General features: G+C 48.4%; 2 protein-coding genes across 3 annotated transcripts; one reads left to right on the top strand and one right to left on the bottom strand.

Annotated features, from left to right (window-relative positions):
• Positions 1 to 204: 204 nt before the first annotated feature.
• DHX38 (DEAH-box helicase 38) lies at positions 205 to 18,352 on the bottom strand. Of its 2 annotated transcripts, XM_079906578.1 has the most exons (27): positions 18,080 to 18,350; positions 15,708 to 16,049; positions 15,160 to 15,347; positions 14,387 to 14,491; positions 13,689 to 13,836; positions 13,427 to 13,545; positions 13,192 to 13,268; positions 12,589 to 12,744; positions 11,891 to 12,052; positions 11,574 to 11,681; positions 11,090 to 11,202; positions 9,486 to 9,623; positions 8,932 to 9,118; positions 8,601 to 8,786; positions 8,081 to 8,221; positions 7,637 to 7,747; positions 7,427 to 7,543; positions 7,154 to 7,261; positions 6,655 to 6,767; positions 5,728 to 5,936; positions 5,465 to 5,619; positions 4,905 to 5,060; positions 4,675 to 4,809; positions 4,359 to 4,484; positions 3,735 to 3,830; positions 2,194 to 2,315; positions 205 to 906 (listed from the first exon to the last, which is right to left on the bottom strand). In XM_079906578.1, exons 2-27 carry the CDS (start codon positions 16,028 to 16,030, stop codon positions 822 to 824), a joined length of 3,684 nt encoding a protein of 1,227 aa, XP_079762704.1. In that variant the 5' UTR covers positions 16,031 to 16,049; positions 18,080 to 18,350; the 3' UTR covers positions 205 to 821. The 2 variants fall into 2 exon arrangements, with proteins under 2 accessions (XP_079762704.1, XP_079762705.1); XM_079906579.1 differs by lacking the exon at positions 2,194 to 2,315 and having other exon boundaries at positions 18,080 to 18,352.
• A 161-nt stretch (positions 18,353 to 18,513) lies between these two features.
• Positions 18,514 to 27,500, top strand: TXNL4B (thioredoxin like 4B). The gene is made up of 4 exons (XM_079908737.1): positions 18,514 to 18,752; positions 21,859 to 22,027; positions 23,827 to 23,978; positions 25,792 to 27,500. Exons 2-4 carry the CDS (start codon positions 21,896 to 21,898, stop codon positions 25,955 to 25,957), a joined length of 450 nt encoding a protein of 149 aa, XP_079764863.1. The 5' UTR covers positions 18,514 to 18,752; positions 21,859 to 21,895; the 3' UTR covers positions 25,958 to 27,500.
• Positions 27,501 to 27,793: the final 293 nt, after the last annotated feature.

Genomic DNA, 27,793 nt, shown 5'->3' with positions numbered 1-27,793 from the left:
CAACAGAAAAGACTAGTGATTCTAGCGTAAGCATCATCTTTTACGTGAAAACCGATAAGCAACATTTTACACTATTTTCCATGAATACACAACACATAACGGAAGAAACTTCAGCCATTCTGAGCGACAGAGCAGCCAACCCGCCCTTGGGAAAGGACAGAGGGTGCGCGGCTGCTCACCTTCCTCCCACTTCCTGGCCACCATGGCCGCCTTGCCCCAGCCCTGCCAGGTGCTGATGCCCCAGGCCATTCTCCTTCCCTGTCAGCTGAGTCCCACCCCATCAACCCCTCCTCTAAGAGGCACTGCCTGGAGAACAGAAGGGCGAGCTAAGGTTCTAGAAGGATCCATCCAAGGAAAGTCAGCGTTCTGCCTGTTCGCTAATGTGTGATTTAGGGCAGTCAGGGGAAAAGAAGAGTCAAACACAATAACATTTTACAAACAATAAATTTATTTCCAAATCCTGAATTATAACCAAATTATAATTCCCCCTAGGTCTATTGTGCTGTTTTACACAAGAATTTTAAAAAACATAGTCAAAGCCGTGTCATTCATACACCAAGTGTCCCGGGGACAGTTTATTTGAATACGGTGGGTCCGGCCACCTCTTGTGGTCCTGGCAGCTGCTCTGCGGCCCCACGCCTGCACCGAGAAACTCCCACCTCCTCCACGGCAGAGCCTGGCCGCAACAGGTGCCCCCAGGGCCATGATGTACACAAATGAAAGCACACAGATGAAACGGTTTTGTCGGCAGGCCTGGGCGCTCCAGCCACGGGGCTCATGACTCAACACCTGGCCCCCTCCTCTTCAGGGACAGCATCAGCTCAGAGCCCAAAGCGGGCTGGTGTGCGGCGAGGGGTCATGGGTTCCCCTTGCTCTTTCCGACCTGGGGTGTAGATCTTTGTAGACCTGGAGACACAGAAGAGGGGTTAGGAATCGCACTGCTGCTCACTCCGGCCAGGACACACAGGAGGACGAGGAGCCTGAGGTCTTGCTGCTTCTGTGTGTGAGCAGGCTTTGGGGCTGCAGGGTCTCCGCCCCTAGCACACTTCCACTCCCCTCGCCTTCCCTATGTGTGATCGGGAGCAGAATGAGATAGCACCTCTTTCTCCTATCCACTGAGGCAGGTTATGAGATTTTTTAACAATTCCATTCATATCCCCTAGGTGAGCTCTGAAGGGAGTCTTCCCTCCACCTCACCAGGCCGCCACTCCAGCTGTGGCTGGGCTTTGTCCCCAGTTCCTGGAAGTATCTCTAGACCCTTGGAATTTCCCAAGGGACTGGAGTGTCTCTGTTATTCACGGTGGACCACATCTGATAGTTTATGCAAATGAGATGACTCAGGATGGTGGCTGCCCTGCCAGAAAAACCAACCTGTGAACAGAGGGCTGTGCTTTGAGCCTCGTGCTATCAGCCCAGACTCTGGGGAGGGAAAAGAGGTTGGAGACTAAGTCAACACATGGGTCCTGCCCAATAAAACTCTGGGCACCAAAGCTCCGGTGAGCTTCCCTGGGACAATACTCTGTGTAATGTGCCAGGAGGGTAACATGACCCCAAGGACAATGGAAGACTTCACATCTAAGACCCTCTCAGACCTCACTTTATACATCTCTCCCTTTGGCTGGTTCTGTGTCCTTTTGCTATAATAAAACTGTAATATGTATAGTACTTTCCTGAGTTCTGCGAGGTATTCTAGCAAATTATCAAACCTGAGGGAGTCCATGGGGATCCCCAAATTTGTAACAAGTTGGTGAGAAATGAGGGTGACCCTGGGTACCCCCCAACTTGCAGGTGGTGACTGAGGTGAGAGCAGTCTTGCAGGGACTATGCCCTTCACCTGTGCAGTCTAACTCCAGGCACCAGGGCAGACGCAGGTGCCCAAGGCTCTCCTGGCCTTGCCTCTCCACTGTGATGTCCAAGCCCTAGCCTGTTGGTAAAGCTGTGAGACCTACTCTGCCGCTCCAGCCCACCTTGGGCCCCATCACAACATAACAAACAACGACCAGGAGTTGCAGCTCTATCACCACTCCTTGAAAGTATGTCCAAAACCCCTCCCGTCTCCACGTGACCACAGTCAACTCGTCACCAATTCACCTCTGCACATTTAACTTCTCTTAAATCGCGACCCTGCCTCAGGGCCTGGCCAGTCCAGCTGGTGGGCTCCATCAGGACAAGAGTCCCGAGACCACAGCTCACCTGACACTACCCAGGGGACTGCGCTTTTCCTGCTCCTGCCGCCGGGCCCGCAGCTGCTCCTCGGCCAGTGCCATCTCCTCCTCCATGGCAGAGGCTTCCTCTTTGGCCCGTCGGCGGTTCTCCTAGAGAAGGGAGAGGTACTGGGGTCACTGGGGATTGGCGGGTGAGGAGGGCCAGCCTGCACCCATCTCCCTGCTGCCAGCCAGGTGCTGGGTAGACCTTGCCAGCTCCCAAAGGCAGGGACACACAGCTCCCTGCCCCAGCACTGAGGCCTGCTTTGCTCACTGATCCAAGACAGACATTGGATGATTGAGTCCTCACCCTCTCATGCCTCAGCCCTCCACTCAATTTGCTAAGTGCTTACATGCTCTAACCAAGTTCATAACCATGCCAGGAAGTACAGGAAATAGAGAAGACATGACATCTGGCTGGAGAGGACGGACACAGGAAGATGTGTGCGGGCCCGGTGTGGGGAGGACTATGCTGAGAAGGGGGGAAGCTAAAGTCCACAACATTCTGCAGCCCTACCTCCAGCTGGTAGCCACCAGTGGACACCAAGACTGTCAGGAGACCGAGAAGTAGGTAGAGAATTTATAACGGAGGGTCTGGTGGGACCACTGAGCAATCTTAGTGTCTTCAAAAGTGGCACCACCAGACCTTATGTGCCTCCTGACTGGATCTAAAAGGAGGTTCACAGCACCACATGCATTTATGCATCCTTACCCGAAACAGCTGAATCTGAATCTAACCAAGGCTTTAGATTAATGACTAGCTTACAGAAAGCACACGGGATAGAGGCAAAAGTTAAATACGTTGAGGAAGGAATCAGCTCAAAACAGAACGTGGAACATTCTACAAGATGACCAACCTGTTTTCTCCAATAAGTCAATGCCATAAAAAATGAGTGGGGGCAGAGCTTGTTCCAGAATAAAAGACTTAATATATGTAATGACAAATTTCAATGCCTGGATCCAAATTCAAGCAAATCAATTATAAAAAATTATCTTTGGAATAAAAAAGGAAACGTGAATAAGAAGTGGAGACTTTAGCAACGTTAAGGATTAATTCTGTTGAGTAAGATTTGCATGGAGGTTATGTTTTAATTTTTGAAAGTCCTTTTAGAGGCACATATTCAAGTGTTTACGGGTGAAAAAATATAATGTCTGAGGTATGCTTTAAAATATTCCAGGAAAAACCAATATGTATGGAGCGGGGTGGGAATAAGAGAAACAAGGTTGGGCAGAATGTTGATAATTATGGAAGCTAAGTGAGGAACTCGTGGCTCATTATACTGTTTCTGTCCACTTTTATGAGTATTTGGACTTTTCAATAATAAGTTGTTTTTTTTTAAGACTCAGCAGACCAAGCAAATGGAGTGCGTGGGGGGAGATCAGACAGACTAACCTGCCTGGATCACAACTTTTATGTTTGACAGGGAAGTGAAGGGAAGCCAGATGACGATGTGTCTTTAATACCAGGCTGAGAGGAAAGCGGATCCCAGAGACAAACAGATCCTCCATAGAAAAGCACAGGATCCTTACCTGCCGAGACTTTCCTGCCTGTTTCACGCTGTAGAACATGGGGCCCAGCTCTGCCAGCCACTCTCCGTCCACAGCAGTCACACACTGCATGTACTCCTGCAGGCAGAAGGGCCACAAAGCGGTGGTCACAGAAGGACCAATGCTTTGAGCTGTCCCTCCCAGAGCAGTTCCACAATTAGGAGCTGTATGGGAAGGGCCTACCCCTAGCCCTGTGAGGCTGAAAAAGGCAAGGGAAAGCCACAGACACTGGGATTCTAATCCCTTCTCCCATCCAAATTCCTCCATGCTTGAGAAAAAGGCCCCTATTGTCCAACAGAAAAGGCCCAGCCCCTCAGAAAACCCTTCTAACAACACCAAAAGGGCTTGCTTGTCCGCGGCAGCAAGTAGGAAACAATCCTGCTGGCACAGCCGAGGCCACTGAAATCTAGAGGTTAACTGTGTATCCATATAAACTTCCCCAAACCCCCAACTGAAAACCAACCTCAATTTCCCTGCAAGCAAGGCATGTGGCCTTAAGCCTCCCAAGCTCAAAACCCATCCCAGAAGGCGGCAAAGGGTTATTACAAAGGCCTGGCCCAGCCAAGTGGGCCTACAGTCATACAGGCTGCCTTGGAAAAGACTCACCTTGGTGGTCATGACCAACTCGTGATACACAATGTAGTCTGGGGTGTAGCCCATTCCAAAGAGGGAGCTGGTGGGGTGCAGGTGGCAGGGCATGCCTGTCCGGATATTCACATACTCCCCGATTCCCTACAGAAGAGATGCAACAGGTGGCTACATTGCAAAACACTGCACATCTGGGCCGCTACCCAGTCCAATACTGTCTTGACACAGGCTTTTGGGGGAAGCCCAGATCTGCAGGACTGTACAATGAGACAGGAGACCTCTGCCCTCGAAAGAAGTATCAGGCCCAGAGGGGCCATAGCTCCACTAGGCTCACCTTGAGCTTGGCTGCCTGGTGGAAATAGGCAGCACAGATACACTTTCTGACAATGTCCCAGTCGGTCCCACACGAGGCCAGGCTCATCCGCTGCTGCACCATGATGTCCTTGAGCTGAGCCCGCACCTCCCGGACCTAGAGCAGGACACAGGTAGACAAGGATGGAGCCCTCCTTCCCTGCATCCCAACCCTCCTCCCAATGTGCTGCTTGTCTCGGCCACTGCCCCCACCTTCCGCATGGCCTTGGCATGGATGAAATGATCGTTACACCAGATGGTAGAGTAATTGTTGTTCTTCCACTGCAGGTAGACATTCAGGTAGGTCAGATGGTCACTCTCAGGGACTGCGAACTTCTCCCGGATTTGATCGCTCTCCTCCTCTCGGCCCTAGGAAGGAAAAAGGGAAGTCCAGGTCCAATGAGAAGAGCTATCTCACACTATCATCTACCCTCACCACAACTAAAAACACATCAACATAGTGCCCTGACAACATAGGAAAAATAAATTAGTTTACAACAAAATATTTATTCTAAAATGTGAGGGCTCAGGCACAGCCATCCTAGAAAAAACTGCAAAACATTCCCTGAGAACCATGGATCTTGCCCACCCCTTCCCCTACCCCAACCTGCTTAACATAAAACAGCAAAACCACTCTTTGGAAACTGATTCCTGCCCCTCCCTCCACTCTGTCTTAACAACACAGAGAGAAACTACTCCCCTCTCTCAACCTTCCCTGAGCCCATAACCTCCCGAGATCCCTGGGAGGAGAGGAGCCGGACAGCATCTCCCACCTTGGGCCTGTAGAAGATGGCTGGGACCGAGAGCATGGAGACGATGAGCAGGATCTCAGAGCTGCAGCCCATGTCACAGGACACGATGAGCATCTTGGACAGGGCCGGGTCCAGCGGGAACTCCACCATCAGCCGCCCGGTCGAGGTCAGACCGCCTGGGAGAGAGGAGCAAATCCGCACGGTCACTGGACACAGTGCCATAAGAGGGAGAACCCAGGCGCCAGAGCCCACGGGGCCCTGCCCGGCTCCCGGGGCCACAGCACCTGTGTTGTCCAGGGCCCCGAGGATCCAGAGCTGATACATGGAGTTGAGCATGTTGTCCTCCGGGGGCGGGTCCATGAAGTGGAACTGCAGCAGGTCCTGCACCCCCAGGGACTTGAGCAGCAGCACCACGTTGGCCAGGTTGGTCCGCTGGATCTCGGGCACCGTGGTGGTCAAGAGCTCATTCTTGTAGGCGCTCTGGGTGTAGAGCCTGTGGGGGAGAAGACGCAGTCCTGACGCACTTCCCACCATGCTGCCCGGCTGAGCCCCTCAAATATGCCCAGCTGTCTACACAGGGACCAACACTGGGCTTGTGCACCCAGAAGAGGCAGTGCAGATGAGAGCCACAGGTAAGGAGGAGAAGTCCTCATTTCTTTCCCCCACCTCCCCCTTCCCCTTCCAATCACGAATCTCCACCTACTCAAAGCTCAGTCCTGCCAATTCACCATTCTGCTGGAGTCTCCTATGTACTTGTTTCATTTCTGGAACCAGTGAGCCTGGGACTAGAATTATGGCTGGGGTTTTTTTTCTTTACATTTTTCTAGATTTTCTGAATTTCTATAGTTAATACATTATTTTTACATATCGGAACAAAAAAGAGAGAGAGAGTAATTGGAGGAGGAAAAAAAGAACCGGTGCTGTAATTTGTTCACATTTATCTTCTGGGAGGAGGCACACTGTAATCACTGGTCATCCGCTGCAGATACCTTCAACACAGGTCTTCCTAAAACCCAAGGCTGCTCAGACTTCAGGGCTGCCTGGGAAGGCAGCTTCTTCCACTCAGCAGCATGTGATGAGAGGACCAACAAGTGGCTGCCCCACCATTGGTTCCCAGCCTCAGGGATCACCTCTCTGCAGGATCACAGTCCAAGCCTTCCCACCCCAGCTGGGGCTCCACCCCAGAAAGCAGGCTAGCACAGGGCTCCTACCTGAAACACTGACCTGGGCCCGTCCTGCCGGCTCGCCCCGACCTCTGGTTGGCATTGGCCTGGCTGATGGGGTAGATCTGCAGAGCATCCATGCCAATCCTGGGGTTGAAGACCTAGGAGGGGACAGTAAAGACCTGACTAAGGACAGAGTGAGGGGAAAAAGGGAGGCAGGCTTGAGACAAAGACAAACCCTGGTTGCTACACATCACAGAATGAAGTGTCTTAGCGATGTAAGCAGCCATCTTTCGGAACCAGGAACCTCAAGAAATTTCCAGCTCCGCAATCTCTATCGAGCTATGTAAACTGTGTGTCTACCTCGAGTTATCACAAGGATGGAATGAATCAAGCACATGGCAAAACCAGCACTCAATAACCACCACCACCACTTCCATGAGCAATCGTCGTTTGAGGGCCAAGGACCCAGGGCCTGCCTTCCCACCCCCTTGGCTGAGTGAGCTTTGGGTGAAGGCCCAGGGCCCCGGTGCCTGTCTCCTCTTACCTTTAATTTACAATAACCAGAATCGATAACAAACATGATGCCATCGACAGTCAGAGAGGTCTCAGCAATGTTGGTGGCAACAATACACTTCCGAACGCCATCCGGAGCCTGGAGCCGGACAGGACACTCATGGAGCGAAGGCTGTAGGCCTTCAGGTAGGAAAAACCCCACAAGGAGAAAAGTACACCCCACCCATGCCAGAAAAGTAACACCCTCCCTCTTGCCCTCCTTTGGGGGAGTCTGGGGGAATCCCAAGGTGGGGACCCATCTCACCTTCTGGAAGATTTTGGCCTGGAGGTCAGAAGGCAGCTGGGAATAGATGGGCAGCACAGCCAAGGCGGGCGCGTTCTCCAGTTCTTCCAGATGCTCCACAATCTGGTCTGAGGTCACCTGAGGGCACAGAGAGGAGCTGTGAGACACAGATCCCCCAGTTCTCACAGGAAGGACACACCCGTTCATCCCAGTCGTGACCGAGGCACGCACCTCGATGTCCTCTTGGCCAGGCATGAAGATAAGGATGTCCCCGGGGGCCCCCGACAGATGCACCTGCAGAGACTGCTTCACTGCGGCCTCCACATAATCCTCCTGGGGGGTCTGCAAACCAGTGAGGGACACCGTGAGAGGGAATGCAGGCCAAGCCCCCACTGGGAACTGGTGACCCAGTTCTGGTCAGGGGCTAGAGCCGATGAACTCTCAGGGCTGCCGCACCTGCAGACAGGCCTGTAGGCCCTCCCTGAGCCCTGCACGTCCACTCCAAAGAAACAACCAAGCGAAACCTCCCCAGAGTGCAGCCCTTCGCCTCCAAGCCCTATAGCCGCAGGCTCCCAGGGTCCCCACAAAACCTCTCCCGACTCAGTGTGCCACTCCACATCCCCCAACCAGCTCCTCATCAAGGGTCAGGGCAGTTCCAAAACAGGGCCTCAGTACCTTGCTGAAGAGGATGTCAACAGGGAAGGTACGACCAGGGATATGGAAGATGGGGACATTCCCAAAAAAGGAAGCAAATTTCTCTGCATCCATGGTGGCCGATGTGACGATGAGCTTCAGGTCTGAGCGCCGAGCCACCACCTAAAAGAAGAAGTCAGTCAGAGGCTTCCCCACAGTTTTGGGACCCTTGGCTTCTGCCCTCCAGTCTCATCAGCATCACTACCAAATGAAACAGAAGTCAAAGCTGACGGATGGCTCATTAGATTCCTTACAATCCTGAACTGAATCCGTGGAGCCACAGCCAGGAGAACCACGGGTCACTCAGCTGAGCAAGAACAGAGTAAACCACCACCAGCTCTGAACCCCGCAGCCAAGGGCCTCAGGGGCAACTCGGCCTGTCAAAGACCCCCTCAGCTTCCCCAGGCTAGACCCCAGCCTGCCTGGAGTGCCTCGTCACTAACTCCTGGCAGGGCGGTGGTCCAAGCCCCACAGGCACAGAGGCTGGACCTGCAGCCCTCACCTCCCGGAGCAGCCCAAAGAGCACGTCGGTGTTGAGGGAGCGCTCGTGGGCCTCATCCATGATGATGGCGCTGTAGTGATCCAGGTCCGCTTCCCGGAGGGACTCTCGCAGCAGGATTCCATCAGTCATGTACTTGATCAAGGTGCTTTCTGAAGTGCAGTCTTCGAAACGGATGGCATAACCCACCTGGAGGCCAGAGAGACCGCTCAGAAGCTCTGGGCGCCCAGTCGCCCTTGCACACCCCGAGCTGGGTCCAGGCCTCAGCAGATCAGCCCAAATGACAGAAGCTACCGGGCAAGAACGACACAGCTCAGCGCTTGCGCCCACTCACCTCCTCACCAAGGTTGCCCCCCATCTCTTCACTGACTCTCTTCGCCACTGACATGGCAGCCACACGGCGGGGCTGGGTGCACCCGATCATCCCATAGTCCGTGTAACCGTCTTCATGCAGGTACTGGGTCAGCTGAGTGGTCTTACCACTCCCTGTCTCCCCAACCACGATCACGATGCTATTATCTCTGCAAGGAAGAGAAGATAAAGGGTGAATCGGCCCGAGTGGAAGGCCACCTCCTACTCCCGCCTGTAGCTATCCAAGGAGCATGCCTGTGCAGGGAGGAGGATTTCCCTGGGAAAACGGTCTTATACTGAAACACCCTCTAAAAAGTGTGGAAGACAATATGGTTTAAACAAATGAACTAAAACAAAACGATGCCATCTTGCTTACTTCAAGCAGGGTAGCCCAGGGCACCCAAGTGAGGGGAAAAAATCCTTTCCCTTCTCCATCAGCTGTCATACCCAAAAGAAAAAGAGCTGCAGAGTACACACAGGAGAAAATGGGACACCTGATTCAACAGTGGAATCCCGACCCGGGGTGGACACAGTTACCTGATAATCGTGAGCAGTTCCTGCTGCACAGCAAAGATGGGCAGGTACTGCCTCTGCTCCAGAATAGACTTCTTCTTTGCGAATTCACTGCTGGCTTCGCTCTTTTTCTTCATGTGGTCTGCAAACTTCTGCTCTGTCCTGAGAACACACAGCAGCCTAAGCGCCCTGCACGGCTTCCCACATCTTCTCTCCTGACTGGGTTACTGCCCTGCTTCCTACACCCAGAAGTGAGCACTGCTTCAAATATGCAGTAAATCTTTGAGACGCCACAGCTGCCAGGTGCTGCTCATCTCCTCTGTCCTAAGGGACCAGACTGCTGTCTGAGAATCCATCGTCCAAAACCTGCTCAATGCCCCCAGGACACACAGCTGCAGAGGGCTCAGAGGAGCTACAGATCAGCGAGTGGCAAATCCTCTGCCCTGAAAGACTTCAGCCAGAAGAGAAGCTGAAATCCACAGGTCATCACCTTATATGGAACAACCCTGGGCAATGTCAGCACCACACTTAACAGGCTGAAAAGAGGAGTTGTGGTTACAGTCATGACCAAGGTCAGACTCCCTCCCACCTCTTGGTGGGACAGCAGAGTCCATAAGGCTTTATTTTTAAAGAACTGTGAGAACAATCCCACTTGACGTTTACCTACAGCTTCCACTGAAAGCGCTCAAGTATCCGACACACGTACATCCCCAGGCTGCAGAGCGAAAAAGGTACCAGTCCTACCTTACCTACAGTAGTCTACAGTCTCCACCCATCCCTTCCCCAAGAGACTTTTCCTCCATCAGATTTGAGCCCACGCTCTGTCAAACTTCCTGTTTCTAACATCCCAGTCATTCCTGGTCAGCTAACAATTAACACCTATGGGATTAAATTAACTAGAAACTAACAAGGGCTGATCAATAGCACCAACTTCTCACTTCTCACAGGGTTATAGAGAATTATTAACTCAGATGACAATTTTGTAGGATTTCAGAGTGTTCAATGAGATTCAGAAGGGACATTTGAGTTCAGCCACCTACACAATGAGGAAAGCCCAATAAGCAGTTATCCAACATCTGCTTAAATACCTCTATGAATGGGGAAGTCACTACCTGAGAAGACAATCCTTTCTATTCTCAAACCTCTATTAAAAATAGTTCTTCCTTAGATTGAACTAAAATCTAAGGGTGCAAAGCACACTTTCTCACACTGAGCATCTGAAAGGCACTCTGGCAGAGTGGCTAAGAGTGTGGGCTCTGAAACTAGACTGTCTGGGTGTGATCCGCACTCCACCATTTCTAGCTGGGTAACCTCAAACAAGTTACTTAACCTCCCTGGACCTCATCCTCCTCGCATGAAAAATGGGAAAGATTACACCTGTCCCATGGGACTGTCATGAGAATCCAATGACTGAATATCTGTGAGTTCTGTGGTGCTGCCTGGCACAGAAGAAGCTCCTGCAGTATCAGGGGCGACAGTAGGAATGTTATCTCAGAAAAGTCGAAAAGACCAGGAGGAAGGGACCAGAGACTCAAAATGACATCATTTTCCTATTGGTGAGTGACGAATCCTATCAGACCCCTTGAGGCCCCATCTTCAGAGACACCTGCTGCTGGCGAGACTCCTACCTGTAGTCCACTTTACCGTCCTCTGTCAGAGCTTTATCCGGCTCTTCCTCTTTTTTGACACCCATTATATCTCCCAGTTTGGTTCCAGCCAATTCCCAGTGTTTGTGTTGAGCCTGAAAAAGACACAAAAAGTCAATCTGCTCCATCCCGTGACACAGCTGTGGTCCACGGAAAATCAGTCCCATCTGACAACAGGCTTCATCTAGCAGGCAGTAAGTTCCCACAAGGTAGCAGTGGCACCGAGCCGTGCCTCCCAATCTTATGTCTGAAGCTCCTGAGAAACCAGGCCCCGGATTATCTTAACTGAGGCCCTGGAGGAGGAATGCAATACCCTCCCACAAGGGCTGTTTCTTGCTCAATGAGTTTCCTCTAACTGCCAATAGGAACCCTACCTGTGAGGTGGAACATGATCTTTAAAAAGAAGAAAAAAGAAAAAAAAAAAAATAGGCAGATACTCTCTGGCCCTAGAAGACGAGAAACCAACCTTTTTGCGTTCCTTTTGCTCCCTGTGCTTCCGCACCGTTTGACTGCCTTTTCTAGCGATAATGGCCAGGTCAGAAGTGGCGTCCTTGACTGGAATCACAGGCTCTGGCTGCAGGAGGTTGAGGAAAAAGAGAAATTCTGCACTGACCATTAAACTCAACACAAAGGTCCACTTCGTACTGGCCCTGGTAAACGAAGGGTTGCTACCCTACCCCTATCATGATGGGGCATTTTTCCTCTCCTTTCCTTTCTCTTTCTTTCTTTCCCCATTTCAGGCTTCTCTGAGCGTTCTTCTCTCTGACAACAGAGGACCCTCACCTGCTTGGTGAAGACGATGCGCCCGTCCAGAAAGGGAGGCACCAGGTTATGCACCATCAGATGGACCTTGGCTGCACTGTCCTCTTCAAAGTCGTCGTCCACCTCCAGCCGATGCACCACCCCGCTGGTGAGCATGCGGTTGGTCTCCCAGCGTTCGTTATCCTGTGAGGACACAACGGGAGGCCACGTTAAGACTGCAACTGCAAGGCCATCCTGAAAGGTCCCAGGTGAGGCCACGCAGAGGGTCCTGACAGAAGGGCCACAGGGGCTGCAGAGATGTCACGGGCCTCTCTACCCTGCAGCTCCTTAGACAGAAGAATCGCTGATCCCAAACCACCTGCAGTACTCTTCCCAGAAGCAACCCGTTGTATCTAAGGCAGAACCTCTATATGGATACACAAACGGTGACTGTCCCTGGCCCCGCTGAGAGACACAAAGGACACACCACAGAGCCGGGGCCTGACCTCCCAGTTCCCATCAACAGCACCCCTCCAGGAACTACTGCAGAAGACGGAAGTCATGATTTGGGTTGGGTTTTTCTTAAGTTACTGATAAGTTCCCTGCCCACCCCTCTGCCTCCAGAGGAATCGCTAAGTCTATGACTTCAGCAGCGGGGAGACAAGCTGTGCCGTTGGCAGGTGCATGTGACCTGCCGCTTCTCCAGCTGAATCTGCTCCACCTGCTGTGGGCAGCCTCACCTCATTGATCTGCCTCCGCTGAGCCGAAATGCGCTTCTGCTTCTGTTTGTGCAGATGCTGCTCCCGCCTCCTCACGTAGTCCTCAGAGGAGTAGGCCAGGGGGTTGTGGAACTCATCGTATCCCTCATCCATCATGTACCAATCCCGGTCAGCTTGCTGAGGCACAAGAGACAAAGCAATAAGAACAAGGCGCAGATCGAGTTTCTGTGCAAGACGTGGCCAGAAGGGGAGGACGTGTTTGGTAAGAAGTCACTGGTGCAGCATAGCAATCCTCGTGAGAGACACAAGAGAGGCTGTAAGACGAGCCACCTAGAGGAGAAGCAGTTTACAGCACAGTCCACCATGACGGCGCTTCTTACGTTTACCACACGGTGGCACCAGCACACAGCCGGAAAAGTTAAGTCTGACCTGCATTTGGTGAGAAGTTTGACCACAGAGCCTTTGCCTGGAAAGAGATTCCATGGCTTCGAGACTGAACGTGGCTCAACGTCCGGTTCCACCACAGTGTAACCCACGACCCTTGTGCTCAGACACCCTCGGTCACCTACTCACTGACAGATGGCCACCACCCCTCATTCAGTCCCTCAAAGATGTAGTTTTTACCCTCTGGTCATCCTCCCATTGCTGCCGCTCCTCTTCTGTGTCGAATGAAATTCCTTCTTCGCCATCCTCACGTCTCCCTGCGGGAGAACACGTAGCAGGTCAGTCTGCACGGTCCCAGCTCATCCCCAGTGGCCTCACACAGACCTGCCGAGCAGCACAGCCCCAGCCCGGCTTTGCCCAGCCCCACCAGGAAAAGCGACCCTGCTTCCTGCTTCCCACTTCCACCCTGCCTTACCTCGGCCCCTGGACAGACGTGGGGTGGACCCCAGATGTCTTCTGTCATCGGCCCACTCATTGTATTTGTAGGATGGGGTTGGCAGAGGTGTGTCATCCGAGTACCTGCTCCTCACAGACCTGGGAAACAGTATAACCAGCCTCACTAAATAGTCACTAAGCTGAGATGTGTTCCCCAGCCACCATCTGCCCTCCCAGCCCCAATCACGCCCACCCTGTGCCGCCCACCCAGAGAACCTGGACTGCACCACCCAGAACGTCACCTGTCCCTATCTCGACTGGACAGCCGATGACTCCGCTCAGAATCCCGATAGGAAGGTGTTGGGGAGGGCGATTCCCACTGTGAGCGCTTGGAGGAGCCATAGCCACTGTCCTCCTCATCCCAGGTAGACCTTGAAGGGGTGGCTGCATCTGGGCCACAAAAGACACATCCACAGGGAATGCCTAAGACACGGCTACAGAGCCATTAGGTGAAAGTCAATTCACCAAATTTCTTTTACTATTTATAAACTTTGCACCTATTTGCAACGGATAAGATGGTTTTGACAGCTTTTAAAGAGATCTGAATTTTAATGTCCCAGTTTTCATCTGTGCTCATAACAACATTTTAAGGAATATCCAACTTATCTCTGCAATCACATCCCTCTTGAATGTACATATTTCTTTGTATTAAAACTTTCTTCTGCCCCTACTCCACCCACCCCCAGCTCCCTATTCTTTCCTACCATTTGGAAAACTGGCCACTCAGCAAACTGGCAAATCATGTTAAGGGAGCATTTCTGTGTCCACAGAGAAGTCCACAGCCTTCCCAACTGAATCAACTGACTCAGAACCAAGTATTCCCAGAAATTCATGGTGAAATCAGGAATTCCAACCCAGTTCCACTGAGGATGAGAGTCACTCACCCTGCCTCTCATACACTTGGCTCTCTCAAACCACCACAAGCAACAGTTCAGACTACCTTTAGGCCGGTGTCGGGGGCTCTCAGGTTCGTTTCTTCTGCCGCTGCGCTCTGACCCTCCATCTCGCTCCGACCTGCTGCTGTGCCTGTTTCTATCCCGCTCATCTGTGAGGAGTCACCGGCAGAGCTTAGAAAACAGGTGTCCCATCCTAACTTCCACCCATCTTCACCCTAGAGAAAGGACAGGCCTCCCCACTCACTCACAGGTGCAACCTCACTGCTCTAATGCGATCCATGGGCTCCTGAAACTCACATATCCCCATTCTTTCAAGGGCAAAAATTAGTTACTGGCTAGAAAGTTTCAAACTCACAGTAAGTTATTTTCCTGCAAGAATTCAAAAAAGAGTAGTTACAAGTCTATAATGAATAGTTATTTAATAGTTACAAGCCTACAAGCTACAGAAATCAAACAACACTGAGGAAAGCCAGTATTGGATTTTACGTCTAGCTTTGATCCACAGCACCGTCCTTTTTCTCTCACCAACACTAGTGTCAACTGATTTCTCAAACATATTACCCATTTTCACCTTTATCACCAATTTTCCGGATAAAATGAGGACCACACACTCAAGCAAAGCAGCTATGTTGCAAGTAACAGCTCTTTTCTTAAACTGCCTGCTAATCCCAATACCAACAGAGTCAAAACCAACCAGGCTGACATGAAAATGGAGTTCCCTAATTAACGGGTGTTATAAAAACTCCCACAACAGGAAAAGGCCGACATGTTAATTCAGGTGCTTATCAGGCACTAGGAACTCTGCTGGGCAGTTTACCTCTGTCTCTCTTGCGGTCACAGTCTCGATCCCTCGACCTCTCCTTCTTCCGATCCTTTTCTTCTTTGGACGAGGCGTAGACACCATGTTCCCGCCACTCCCGCTCTCTCTGCCGACTGCGTTCCCAAAACTCTTCACTCACACCACCAGGATGGGATGGAGTCTCTACCCGAGCAGATCGATAATGTCTGAAACAGGGAGGGCAGCTGGTAAAGGGCTTATCCATGGAAGAAAAACCTGCCCCAAACCTTTGGCCAGGCCAAATGTGTGATCTGGCCTTTTCCACTTTATCTCCCTGGTACGGCAGGTTTGCATATGGCAACAACCGTAAGTGCTTCTAACCTCCATCATCTACTCTTTAGGTGCCTTTGAATCTTCCCCCAGATCTGAAGAAAATACCAATTCTTATCTAGCCTCAATGTTATAGAATCACAGTAAAATCATAAAGTCCTAAATGTCCAACAAGAAAACTGAGAGATAAACATGAGATGCTATTTTCTGGCCTCCGTTTTCATTCCCTTTGGGGCAGTCCACCCGAAGGCTCTTACCTGTCTTTCCGGCTACTGTGGCCAGCCTGGTCACTGCCCTCCTCCTCAGCATCCTTCTGGTCGTCCTTGCTCTCTTCCCAGTCCTTATAGGAAGAGATTCTGGACTTCTTCTTGTCCTCCCCATCATCCTTCTCCTCTCTCTCCCTCCTTTTCAGGGAAGCCAACAAGTCTAGTCCCAGCAATGAAGGGCGGGGAGCAGGGGCCTTGAAGACATGCTGCTCACTAGATGCACTTTTGGTCTTGAAAATAAGACCGCCAACCTGGGAGTCCACATCAGTGCCTTCCAATCGATGGATCGAGGCATCCTCGCTGGTGTCCTCCATGACAGGCTCTGGGATTTCTCTGGAAGGAAAACAAACCATTTGATATCAGACATAAGAAGGGAAAAGGCTTGGCTCTGCTACATCCCAGAATAACCGTAGGTATATGGATCTCTGGGGGGTTGACCTCCCCTCAAGATCAGAACTCCTTTAGTTACCTCTTACCAAGACCTGTCCATCGAGTCATCGACAATCTCAGAAGATCTTCCTACTTCCACCCCAACTCACGTCAGAAACAGATACACACACACACACACACACACACACACTCACACACACCAGGATCCAAGAGGGTATCATCCAGGCAAGAACAGACCTCACTAAGGGACACTTACTAGAGCATTATGGCATCTATAAAGGGAGTTTAGGGAAAACACCACTAGATTTTAAATCAGAAACCTCAATTAGAACCCAGGCTCTTGACATTTTCTACCTGCATGATTGTAAGCAAATAACTTAATCTTTGGTTAGGCATAATTTCTACACCTGCAAAATGGAAGTACTTTTTGATCTATCTAATCCATGGAGTTATTGTGAGAATCAAATATGAAAGTGTATGTGAAAGCACTCTGTAACCATAAAAAGTTACATAAATGTCATCGTTACATTATTTCACTTGCTGTGCTCCAAGGTATTGATTTGGGTCCCTCACCATTTTTTTACACAAGTTCTTCGTCCTCTCCCTTCCTTTAAACTACAGATATAGCAGAGTTGTTGACGTATAAGACTACCATCCATGTGATCCATACTTTAATGAATTGTGTTTTGTAGAAAACACTTCTCTCACAGCAGTCGAAATCTATTTAGCAACATTCAAGTTCACCAAAAAAAAAAAAAAATTAATGAGAATCACGAGGCTAGTAAATGGTATTTCTGAAAAGTAGGTAACTGTAGGATTTTCTGGCATTCAACTTATAACAAATTCCTCTTTACCTCCCACTATACACAATCTACTTATTCTGAGTGCTTGAATAATTTCCCTCATTCCAACAAGCCAGTAAAGCAAAGAACTGTCAAGGGATAGGGTACCACCAGAATCCAGAATGTTTCACCCAGCTCTAATTAACATACACAGCTCTATAGAAGAATATTGTTAAACAGACTGAACATATAGTATGAACAACAGTTGCATTTTTTAAAATGCCATCAGGCAGAAGAGAAAAGGGAAAGCTACCTATTGGTGACATCTGTATTCATGTGAGGAAATCTAAACAGGAAGGTAGGATTTGCATGTTCTGCTCAGTAGTCTGAACTAGAAAATATACTTCTAGAATGTCATTTTATGCAGGAGAGAGAACCTTGTCTGTCTTGTTGACTGCTTTGCCCAGTGCCTAGCAAAATAAACGTTTGAGGAATAAATGAATGAATGAGTTTAAACTGATTAAAGGAAACAGGGAGCCAGAAATTTCTAGGGACAACAAAGAAAGATGCCAGCAGCACAGGAAAAGGAGTCTGACAAACAGGTCAACTAACAGCTGAGAAAAGTAAATAAGAAGCTAAGTGTTGGCTTGTGAAGAATAATTAGTGGCAAAGAAGCCACAAGAGGTACAAGAAAAATAATGAAGAAAAAACTGGATACATTCATTCAACAATTACTGAGTGCTTTCTGTGAGCCGATCGCTGTTCTGGGCATTAGAGATAAAGAAGAGAACAAATCAGACAAAACTCCCGACCTTTTTGGAGCTGACATTCTAGTAAAAGATATCACCTGGTAGAGATACCACTGTGACAGAGAAGAGGAAGACAAAAGGAGCCCTGCTGGGCTCGGTGTCCGTCTGGGAGTGGACTAATAGGAAGTGAGCAGGGTGACCCCCCGGGCAGCATCCCTGGACTTCTGCGAGGCCAGGCCAGGAAGCTGGATCTGACCTGAGCAAGGAGAAAGGCCGGTCTTGCAGGACCTAGGCAGCATCCCTAAGGTGAGTAACGCAAGTTGGGTGACAGGGACAAGACTTTCCAAACCTGGGCCCGAACCTGAGCGAGGGGCCGATATCCGCCGCTTGGAGCCGCCACGATTGGCGAAGAAAAGGTCGGAAATGAAGAATGGACACTCACCTCACCAAGCCCGACTCTCGGGACCTTCTGTCCCGGATTCTGGGGCCCTGGCGCAGCCACTCCTCGCTCAGACCGCCTCAGAGAGCCAATATCCGCACCTTGAAAGCCGCCATTATTGTCCCATAAGACTTTGCGCGGCCCCCTCTATCCGTCCAAAGATACCATCGAGAGCAGCCCGAAAAACGCCCGTTCCTAGTGCGGGACAGAACGCTTACAAGGCTAGACTGTCTTTCTCTGCGGCTCTGATCAGAGGCACTTCCGAGTCTCCTGACGACCAATCACGCTTAGTCTAAGAGGCGACGCCCCGCCTCTAGGTGGAATGTGGGAAGGAGAATTTAAAGAGATCGGTCATATTTATAGGGGCGGAAGTGACCCTAGGGCTTCCGGTCAGGGCCAGGGAAGGTGGGCGGGGACTAGAATAACCTCTTCCGCTTATTTGAGCTGGGCCTAATGCGAGTTCATCACTGCGCCTGTGCGTGTTTTTCCGTTTCCGTCCCCTTAAAGTGGTCAGCCACAGTTGCTAGGCAGCTCTAGCCCGTGGGTTACTTTGGTTTGGGGTCGCAGCCGCGGTTGGGGGAGGAGGAAAGAGCCTCCCCAGTCGGCTTTTTGGAGAAAGAGTGAGGGTTGCCGACAACCCTGAAGTGGAAGAGAGGGAGCTGACGTGTACAAATAAGTAAGTATCGTTTTCCCTGGCAGTTGTGGGCCAGCAGTAGCCCAACCACTGGCATCATTAAAAGTATGTCGGGGCTTCCCTGGTGGCGCAGTGGTTGAGAGTCCGCCTGCCGATGCAGGGGACACGGGTTCGTGCCCCGGTCCGGGAAGATCCCACATCCCACATGCCGCGGAGCGGCTGGGCCCGTGAGCCATGGCCGCTGAGCCTGTGCGTCCGGAGCCCGTGCTCCGCAACGGGAGAAGCCACAACAGTGAGAGGCCCGCGTACCGAAAAAAAAAAAAAAAAAAAAAAAAAAGTATGGCGGACTTCCCTGGTGGCGCAGTGGTTAAGAATCCGCCAGCCAATGCAGGGGACAAGGGTTCAAGCCCTGGTCCGGGAAGATCCCACATGCGTGGAGCAACTAAGTCCGTGCGCCACAACTACTGAGCCTGCGCTCTAGAGCTCGTGCTCCGCAGCAAAAGAAGCCACCACGCCAAGAAGCCCACACACAGCAACGAAGAATAGCCCCTGCGCGCCACAGTTAGAGAAAGCCCGCTCGCAGCAACGAAGACCCAACGCAGCCAAAAATAAAATTTTTTAAAAAGTATGTATGTCGGATATTTGGGGAAAATAAAGACGCGCAGCCCAGTGTAAGTAAAAGTCACTCGTCTGTTCACACGCAGAGATAACATCTCTGATGGTCTTTGGGGATATTCATTTCTAGTTATTTTTCTATGTGAATATGTACATGTGTATTATAGTTAGATTTTGTACAAAAGTGGGATCACACTTTATATACTGTTGTTTTATAACTTTGTTTTCTTTATCACGAGGGTTTTTCAGTTATTCATCTCTAGCACGGCATATATTGACAGTGTGCTAGTACGTTGCAGTGGCTATACTATCATTTATTTCCTCAGGTTGTTTGCAGTTTTTCACCGTTATAAATGTACGTTGATCTTTGTGCATATGTCTATTTATTTACTAGGAATAAATTCTCAGAAGTGGAATTGTTGGTCAAAGAGTATTCAGGTTTCTTTGTAGAAAAGTTTTGCTTCTCTGCATTCCAGCAGGGACTCTGAATGCCTGCCCCTTCACTCACACTCTTGCCGTTATCATTTAATCTTTGCCAAATTAATGGATTTGAAAATATATCGTTTAACTTGCTTTCCTTTGCTTACTGGTAAAGCTTAACTTTCCCAGTATATTTGTCCATTTTTACCTCCTCTTTTGTGAATTTTCCGTTGGTATCCTTTGCTGTGGACATTTTCTTAGGTGTGGTCTCAATTTCCCTGTCCTCTTTCCAACATTTATCCAGTCCCACCCTCTTACAGGCTTATCTCCCCACTCCCCGTTGACAGCTTTGCTCTCCCACCACTTCCTCTTCTTAATCAGTAACTTACAGAAGTTGCTGTTTGTTTGAATTCTAGTGGTGGGACAGATCCATCTTCTTTCTGACTTTCCCTTTCATCAGTAATTTGTTCTGCCACTCCGACTTGAAGAAGTCCCTTCTGGCAATCATCTTCTCTATTTAAAGTATGACCTTTTGGGACTTCACTGGTGGTGCAGTGGTAACGAATCCACCTGCCAATGCAGGGGACACGGGTTTGAGCCCTGGTCTGGGAGGATTCCACATGCCGCAGAGCAACTAAGCCTGTGCACCACAACTACTGAGCCTGTGCTCTAGAGCCCACAAGCCACAACTGCTGGAGCCTGCAAACCTAGAACACGTGCTCCGCAACAAGAGAAGCCACCGCAATGAGAAGCCCGCGCACCACAACGAAGAGTAGCCCCTGCTCGCCTCAACTAGAGAAAGCCCGCGTGCAGCAAGTGACCCAACACAGCCAAAAATTAATTAATTAATTTAAAAAAATAAAGTGTGACCTATTACTAGAACAATTTCATCTCCTATGTGAATTTTTAGTAATTCATATCTTAAAATGTGACTTGTCACCAAAAAAAAGAGAGAGAGAAAGAAATCCTCCCTTTTTGTAGCATAAGACACATTTGGGACTGAATTCAAAATATTAAATATCTTAATGGAGTCTCATGGATGGATCAAAAGTAAAGCTCCTTGATCATAGAGTTTCTCAATCATAAAAATAGGACTTGTTGTAGTAGAAGGAACGCTGGACTAGAAATTGGATGGCGTGGATTCTAGTTCTTTTTTTTGTAGCTAGAAGTGTAACTATGAGCAAACTAGTCTGAAAATGAGAGGCCCCTTCTATCTCAGTATTTTATTATTTGTTTTGTGTATGTGTGTGTCTGGTTTTTACACACTCTTAATTGATCTGTTTGCCGTGTGATGAGGTATACTCAGTAAGACATACACCAAGGATCTTTAAACCAGACTCATGATAATAAAAATGTCCGTCAATAAAAGACTGTTTAAAAAAGGATGGAACGGGCATGAAATAGTGTGGCACTGTGACAAAAAATGTGTGAGTTTTCTACACAGAGATACGTGATGGTCTTCACATGTGAGGTAAAGTGCAAAGTGCAGAAGAGTGGGTAAAGTGCGTGTGCTGGACGTCTGTCATTTGCTCCAGCAATCTCAGCCACACAGTTCTGGTAACTACTCCCTCCCATGGCTCCTTCAGGCCTGCGGGCGAGAACAGCGCCCTGTCCCGCTGCTACTAGCCCAGGGTCCTGCACTACACCCTGCTGTTTTCCTATACGTTTCCTTAATGAAAGTCTTCAGATTACCAAATTTGAGGAAGTCACCTCTTTCCTGCTGGAACACTGACTGAAAGAATACACTCTCTTTTGAGTAAAAAAGGGAGAAAACTTTGGAACCCGTTTATATTTTCTTGTGAATGCATAACAAAACTCTGGAAGGTATGTGAGAAACTAATGAAGGTTGTTACCTTGTAACTACTTACAGGGCACTGGGAACTAAGCCAGTTGAGGGGAGACAATATACTTTTCTATATTGTTCCTTTTTAACTGGTGGACTTACTTGCCGCCAGTTTGTGCATTTAGTGTGTTCCTTTTACTTTGTTGTTCCTGTGTTGTGTGAAACCTTTTTTCCTCTGGAAAAAAAATACACATTACCTACTACAAAAATTAAAAATGTTTTAAAATTAGGACTCATGCACTTAATGTCTTTAAACATTTCAACTTTCAGGACTGACAGTGAGGATTGATATTTGGATTATTTCAACATGAGCTTCCTGTTACCCAAGCTGAGTAGCAAAAAAGAAGTGGACCAGGCGATAAAAAGTACTGCAGAGAAGGTGCTGGTTCTCAGGTTCGGGCGAGACGAGGATCCTGTCTGTCTGCAACTAGATGATATTGTAAGTGAATTTTTTAAGTAAATCGTTTTTATTAAAAAGCTATACATTCTCACTTCCACATCTGCAAAATGAATGAAAGGGAGCAGGCAGGGCCCGGGGATATAGCTGTTCATTTGTTAGCACACTTTCACTAAGAGCCGATCGTGTGCCTGCCCTGCGCTGGACCCCCAAATCTGTGATTGTGCTGAATCTGCCCTGGGTGCCCTTCCTCAGTAGCAGCTGCCGAAGCTCAGTTTCACCAACAATTCAGTGGAAGACCAGGAACATTACTAACAAGAGTCTATGAACATTGTCTTACTCAGTGCTCACAGCATGGGGATAATTGCTATTACTGTTCCCAAGGGGGGCAGATGAATGCCAGGAAGGTCAGGTGACTTCCCACAGGCACAGCACCACTAAATTGCAGAGCTGGGATTTGAACTTTGTTTTCTCTGCCTGCAAATATGCTTTTCGAGTGTGCTGCCTCCAGTGTGTTCCTGATGATAATCTCTGATTTCACAACACATCTTCACAGTCTGATGAATAGGAAGGGGAGTATGGGACAGAGTAAGTTGATCCTTGTCTCTGTTTATTGTGGAGAGAGACTTACCCAGGACTGAGACCTCACCCACCATTTCTACTGCTGCCACCCTCAGTGTGGGGCTTCCCTGGTGGCGCAGTGGTTGAGAGTCTGCCTGCCGATGCAGGGGACACGGGTTCGTGCCCCGGTCCGGGAAGATCTCACATGCCGCGGAGCGGCTAGGTCCGTGAGCCATGGCCGCTGAGCCTGCACGTCCAGAGCCTGTGCTCCGCAACGGGAGAGGCCACAACAGTGAGAGGCCCGCGTACAACAACAACAAAAAAAAAAAAAAAAAAAATGAGGGTATGATGTGTTAATCTGGGGGGCAGGGGCCACAGCATTTTACCCTCAACTACAGAGGGTTTGGAATATCACAGAGGTCAAGAATATAGACTCTGGGGCTTCCCTGGTGGCGCAGTGGTTGAGAGTTCGCCTGCCGATGCAGGGGACGCGGGTTCGTGCCCCGGTCTGGGAGGATCCCACATGCCGCACAGCGGCTGGGCCCGTGAGCCATGGCCACTGAGTCTGTGCGTCCGGAGCCTGTGCTCCGCGGCGGGAGAGGCCACAACGGTGAGAGGCCCGCGTACCGCAAAAAAAAAAAAAAAAAAAGAGTATAGACTCTGAAGCCAAGCTGTCCGAGTTCAAATCCTAACCTTACGGCGTACAGCCATGTGACCAGGGGCACATTACCTGCCCATACCTCGGTTTGCTCGTCTGTGAAACGGTGACTGTAGCAGTGCATACCTCATAGGAATGTTGTAAGGATTAAAGGAGCCAACAAGTGTAAAGCACTTAGAACACGTAGCACATAACAAGTGCCATGTAAGTGTTTGCTATTTTTATCATAATTATCATCTATGGGGAGATTGGAAGGAAGAGATGTGGGGGAATTCCATTGTCTGTAGTACATATTTCTGAGTTGTTTTGTTTTTTATTTAAGCGAGTATGGATTTTATAAATCCATAAAAAGTTTATAAAAACTTTACAATCAAAAATAGAAGAAAAAAAAAGAAGCAGAAATATATTCACACAATTTGCCTAGGGCCCTTTCATTACCCTGCCAACAGTGATTCAGACTCTGAATGATAAGGTTACACTGTGTCTAATGTGGAACTCAAACAGGCTAGATTCTTGGCCCGGGAATTTTTTTCAAACAGAAAATTCTCTTCCAGTAAAAAGGTTCACAGAAGAAACGTTGCTGCCCTCAAGTTGTAACCCACATCTCTCTCTTCATTTGTAGCTTTCTAAGACCTCTCCTGACTTAAGTAAAATGGCTGCTATATATCTGGTAGACGTGGACCAAACACCAGTTTATACACACTATTTTGACATCAGTTATATTCCATCCACCGTGTTTTTCTTCAATGGGCAGCATATGAAAGTGGATTATGGGTAAGTTATATTGACATGAAGTTATTATAGTCTTAAAAGTTTCTTTTATCCAGGCAGTTTCAGTAGCTCACCTATTTGCATGTGATGGGGGCTTTGTGAGTCTTATGCTGGTACTGTTTCCTGAGTTGATGCACTCTCTAATTTTTTTATGTGGAACTTTGGTACAAAATGAGAGTGTTTCCAGTATGAGTGGTGAATTTTAACTTAAGTGTGAGAGAATAGTACAGTTTGTGAAGCACTCGCCATCTTTCAGTGTAGAAATACAGAACAGCTTTTTAAAAAGTTTCCCAGGAATTTTATTTAGAACAAAGTAGGTCATTTGTTCTTAACCTTTTGAAACTCATAGACTGCATCTATAAAAGAAGTAATCCTTCAGCTAATTAAGACATGCTTTTGTCTTGCCAAATTTCCTGTCTTCTTTCACTCAGAGAATTTTGAAGTCATTTTTCAACAAAGTCTGTCAAGAATAAGTAACATGAGGGACTTCCCTGGTGGTCCAGTGGTTAAGGCTTCACCTTCCAACACAGGGGGTGCAGGTTCGATCCCTGGTCAGGGAGCTAAGATCCCACATGCCTCGAGGCCAAAAAACCAAAACATAAAACAGAAGCAATATTGTAACAAATTCAGTAAAGACTTTAAAAATGGTCCACATCAAAAAAAAAAAATCTTAAAAAAAAAAACAACATGAAATCTTTAATGCCTTCCCCTCCATCCAGTTGGCATCCCAATACTTATTAATTTTGAATGTATCCGTAATAATCCTATCATTTCTTACTGTGGTCAAGGAGTCCACTTGTCTAGATCTGTGTGCCTGCTTTGTCATCATTTATTTGAAAGTGTATTAAATATAATCTGTTTTAAGTGTTTTATAGCTATTTATTCTCCTAGAATACAGTTGATATATGTATTAGTTTGGTGAATATTTTCAGAGGGTGATTTATGATACTACTTACCACCTTAAAATGTATACAATTTTTAACCCAGCAATTGCATTTCCAGGGATTTATCTGAAGGAAAATAGTCACGAAAGTGGCCAGAATTGGCTACATAGATCTTCATCCATCCCACCATTATTTAGAAGACAAAATACTTAGAAAGAAGCTAGATGTCTACAGAAGCATACTAGAAATTAATTTAATATGGTATGGGAGATGCATGTTTAATGACTTTGAAAGAACTATGTTATATGTTCATTGAAAAAAGCACCTTACGAGATAGTTTACATGATATGATTCTCGTGACTCTGAAAAAAAGAAATGCATACACACACACACACACACACAAACACAAGCTTGAAAGGGTATATACCAAAATGTGGCCTATGGCCTCATTTTTTTTTTCCTAAACTGCTTCTACAGTAAACATACTTGATACTTGAAAAGTAAAAAAAAAAAAAAAGGTAACATTGCACCTACCACTCAGAAGTATAAGTGACTAGAACTCAGAGACAAGGACAAGTTAATGGACTTTGCACAGTGTCTAGTCAACAACAGCAACAACAAACTAAGCCCATGCTAACACCCAGGGAATACTACTTGATGATGAGTTGAGAAGTGATTAAATAGGTTTTGAAGCAGAAGCTTTGCACCTGGTAGGGCTTACATGCTCTCCCAGCGGCCCACAACACTGGTTTTAGTCATATATCAAATGGGCCCTGTAATCGCAAAGGGAAAATCAGTGTCAGGCTTTGTGTCTAAAGGCTCCCTGATCAGAAGAAAATAACAGAGCTGCTATTTATTTTGTTTATCCTGAAGGTCTGACAAGTAATTATGAAAAGTTTTGAGCGAGGTTGTTTCTCTCCTATGCTATTTAGGTCTCCAGATCACACTAAGTTCGTGGGAAGTTTCAAAACCAAACAAGACTTCATAGATTTGATTGAAGTAATTTATCGAGGTGCAATGAGGGGAAAACTTATTGTTCAAAGTCCTATTGATCCCAAGAATATTCCCAAATATGACCTCCTCTATCAAGACATTTAGCACTTTCACTACTGTCAAAGTTGAAGAGACAGGCCCATCGTGACGCAGTGCCTGACTCCAGCTGTGCTGTTTCTCTGGGGTCTTTCGGAAATGTGGTCAGCATCCCGGCGGAGAAGAGGTTTGACGTGTATAGAAAATACCGGCCCCCAAGTAGAAGACCACACTGGTGCTGTGACAATTGGGAATGCCCAAGTGTCTACTCCCTGCAGAGCCCAGAGCAGTCAAGTCAGCCGTGGTCAGTTTCCCCAGTGTGGTTATTTTAATTTCTCTTCATATTATAGTTTTCTTTATTCTTTAAGATAATACAGAATCCTTCTAAACCTTGGCTAGTACAATTTGATTTAACTATGTTTATTCGATACACAAGTAAAATAGAAAGTCAATTCCCGTAAGAACAAAAATACTCCTTTTCTACCCTATGTGTACACACCCACCCCTTCCATCTTCCTCAGCTCGCCACTCCTCCACTCGTGTATTTATCTCGTGCTCGACTATTATCCCAGTTCTTCTGGAATAAGTCATTCTTTACTGAGAGCAGGCAAGTTTGTTTTACCTTCGAGCCTTTCTGGCTCAGACTTCTAAAGGTGTCCTGGCTTGCTCAATTTACCAGCTTTTCTATTATGAAATTGCCCAAGAAGTGAGAACTTGAACCTTCACCATCCAGCACCCAATGTGAGCTAAACAAAGAATTAACTACCCTTAGTAAGTAGGAGCTGATCTCTCCCAGAGCTCCGTCTCTTCCTGAGGAGAAAACTGTAATTCACGGACTCAAGACTGGAAAGAGATCTCAGAATTGCTAGAAAGAAGTATCCTGTTTACAGGACTTGCCTGTGTTAACAACTTTATGAAGAATTCTCCCAGGGTCCTCTGGCACAGCCTGCCACCACTTGGGCAAGTTCCTGCTCCTCTCAGAACCTCGCAGGGCTAAGGGTACTGCCTTTCTAGAATAAGAGAATAGATGCAGAGCCAGAGGGCAGTGTGCCAGGCAGCACGTGACCTGCTTGCCAGCTTTTTGCCACCTTGATGACAGAAACCCATTCTGTGCAGGGCAGCACTGTCGGTGCAAGTCTGTCCCCCTTTGCCAGGTGCTTCCTGTCCAAGCCTTTTCTGACAAATGTGGCGTAGAAGGAAGGCTGCTGGGTACCTTGTGGCCTTCATTGATAAAGGAGAGAGCCACTCCAGGAAGGAGACAACAAAACCCTGTCAGCACCACCTCCGTCTTCTCCTGGCCCCCACTTCCTGCTTTCATGGTGATCGTGGTGCATGGAACTGCAGCAGCTGTCTTAGGACCACGAGGCAACCAGCACTGGGATGAAAAATGAACATGCTGAGAAGACCGGTGAAGAGAGCCTGGGTCCCTGATAACGATACTGAGCTACTGAGTGGACTCTAGACATGCCTCCCTTAAGACTTCTATGAAAGAATAAAATGTCTTCACTGCCTGTCACTGTGAGTTGGATTTTCTGTCCCTCATAGCCTAAGTCACAGAGCATTTGAGGTGTGGGAAGTGCTCAGATAACAGCAAAACCTCGGAACTTTCATGCGTAAGATTCTCATATCTTCTCTCCTACTGAGGGCTTTAGGGAATGTTTCTCTGAAGTCCTGGTTTACCTGTTTTTGTTCCCATCTTGGTTGCTGTCCATTCCACAAGTATTTATTAAGTACATACTGTGTGCCCCGTCCTGTGCCAGATGCTACATAAAAACGAATGACTCCTGGATGGAAGAAAGGCTGCTTAGAAGAGACAGTGCCTGAGCCTTAAAGGAGAGTAGGAAGTACTCATGGAGAAAGGGGAGGGCTTTTCAGGAGAGGGCACCAGGGGAGGAAGGCCCGGGG

Source organism: Stenella coeruleoalba (genome assembly GCF_951394435.1).
Source record: "Stenella coeruleoalba genome assembly, chromosome: 20".
Taxonomy (NCBI): domain Eukaryota; kingdom Metazoa; phylum Chordata; class Mammalia; order Artiodactyla; family Delphinidae; genus Stenella; species Stenella coeruleoalba.
The sequence above is the reverse complement of the archived record's forward strand: the minus strand, read 5'-3'. Positions and strand labels throughout refer to the sequence as shown.

What these genes read in the sequence shown, in the direction of transcription:
- DHX38 (XM_079906578.1), bottom strand. Translation starts at nt 16,030, where the DNA reads ATGGAGGACACCAGCGAGGATGCCTCGATCCATCGATTGGAAGGCACT. An exon ending in TCTTTGGGCTGCTCCGGGAG is followed by an intron (nt 8,222 to 8,600) that starts GTGAGGGCTGCA and finishes TTCTTCTTTTAG; the next exon opens with GTGGTGGCTCGGCGCTCAGA. An exon ending in CTGGCCAAGAGGACATCGAG is followed by an intron (nt 7,544 to 7,636) that starts GTGCGTGCCTCG and finishes CTGTGCCCTCAG; the next exon opens with GTGACCTCAGACCAGATTGT.
- TXNL4B (XM_079908737.1), top strand. Translation starts at nt 21,896, where the DNA reads ATGAGCTTCCTGTTACCCAAGCTGAGTAGCAAAAAAGAAGTGGACCAG. An exon ending in GTCTGCAACTAGATGATATT is followed by an intron (nt 22,028 to 23,826) that starts GTAAGTGAATTT and finishes CTTCATTTGTAG; the next exon opens with CTTTCTAAGACCTCTCCTGA. An exon ending in CATATGAAAGTGGATTATGG is followed by an intron (nt 23,979 to 25,791) that starts GTAAGTTATATT and finishes TATGCTATTTAG; the next exon opens with GTCTCCAGATCACACTAAGT.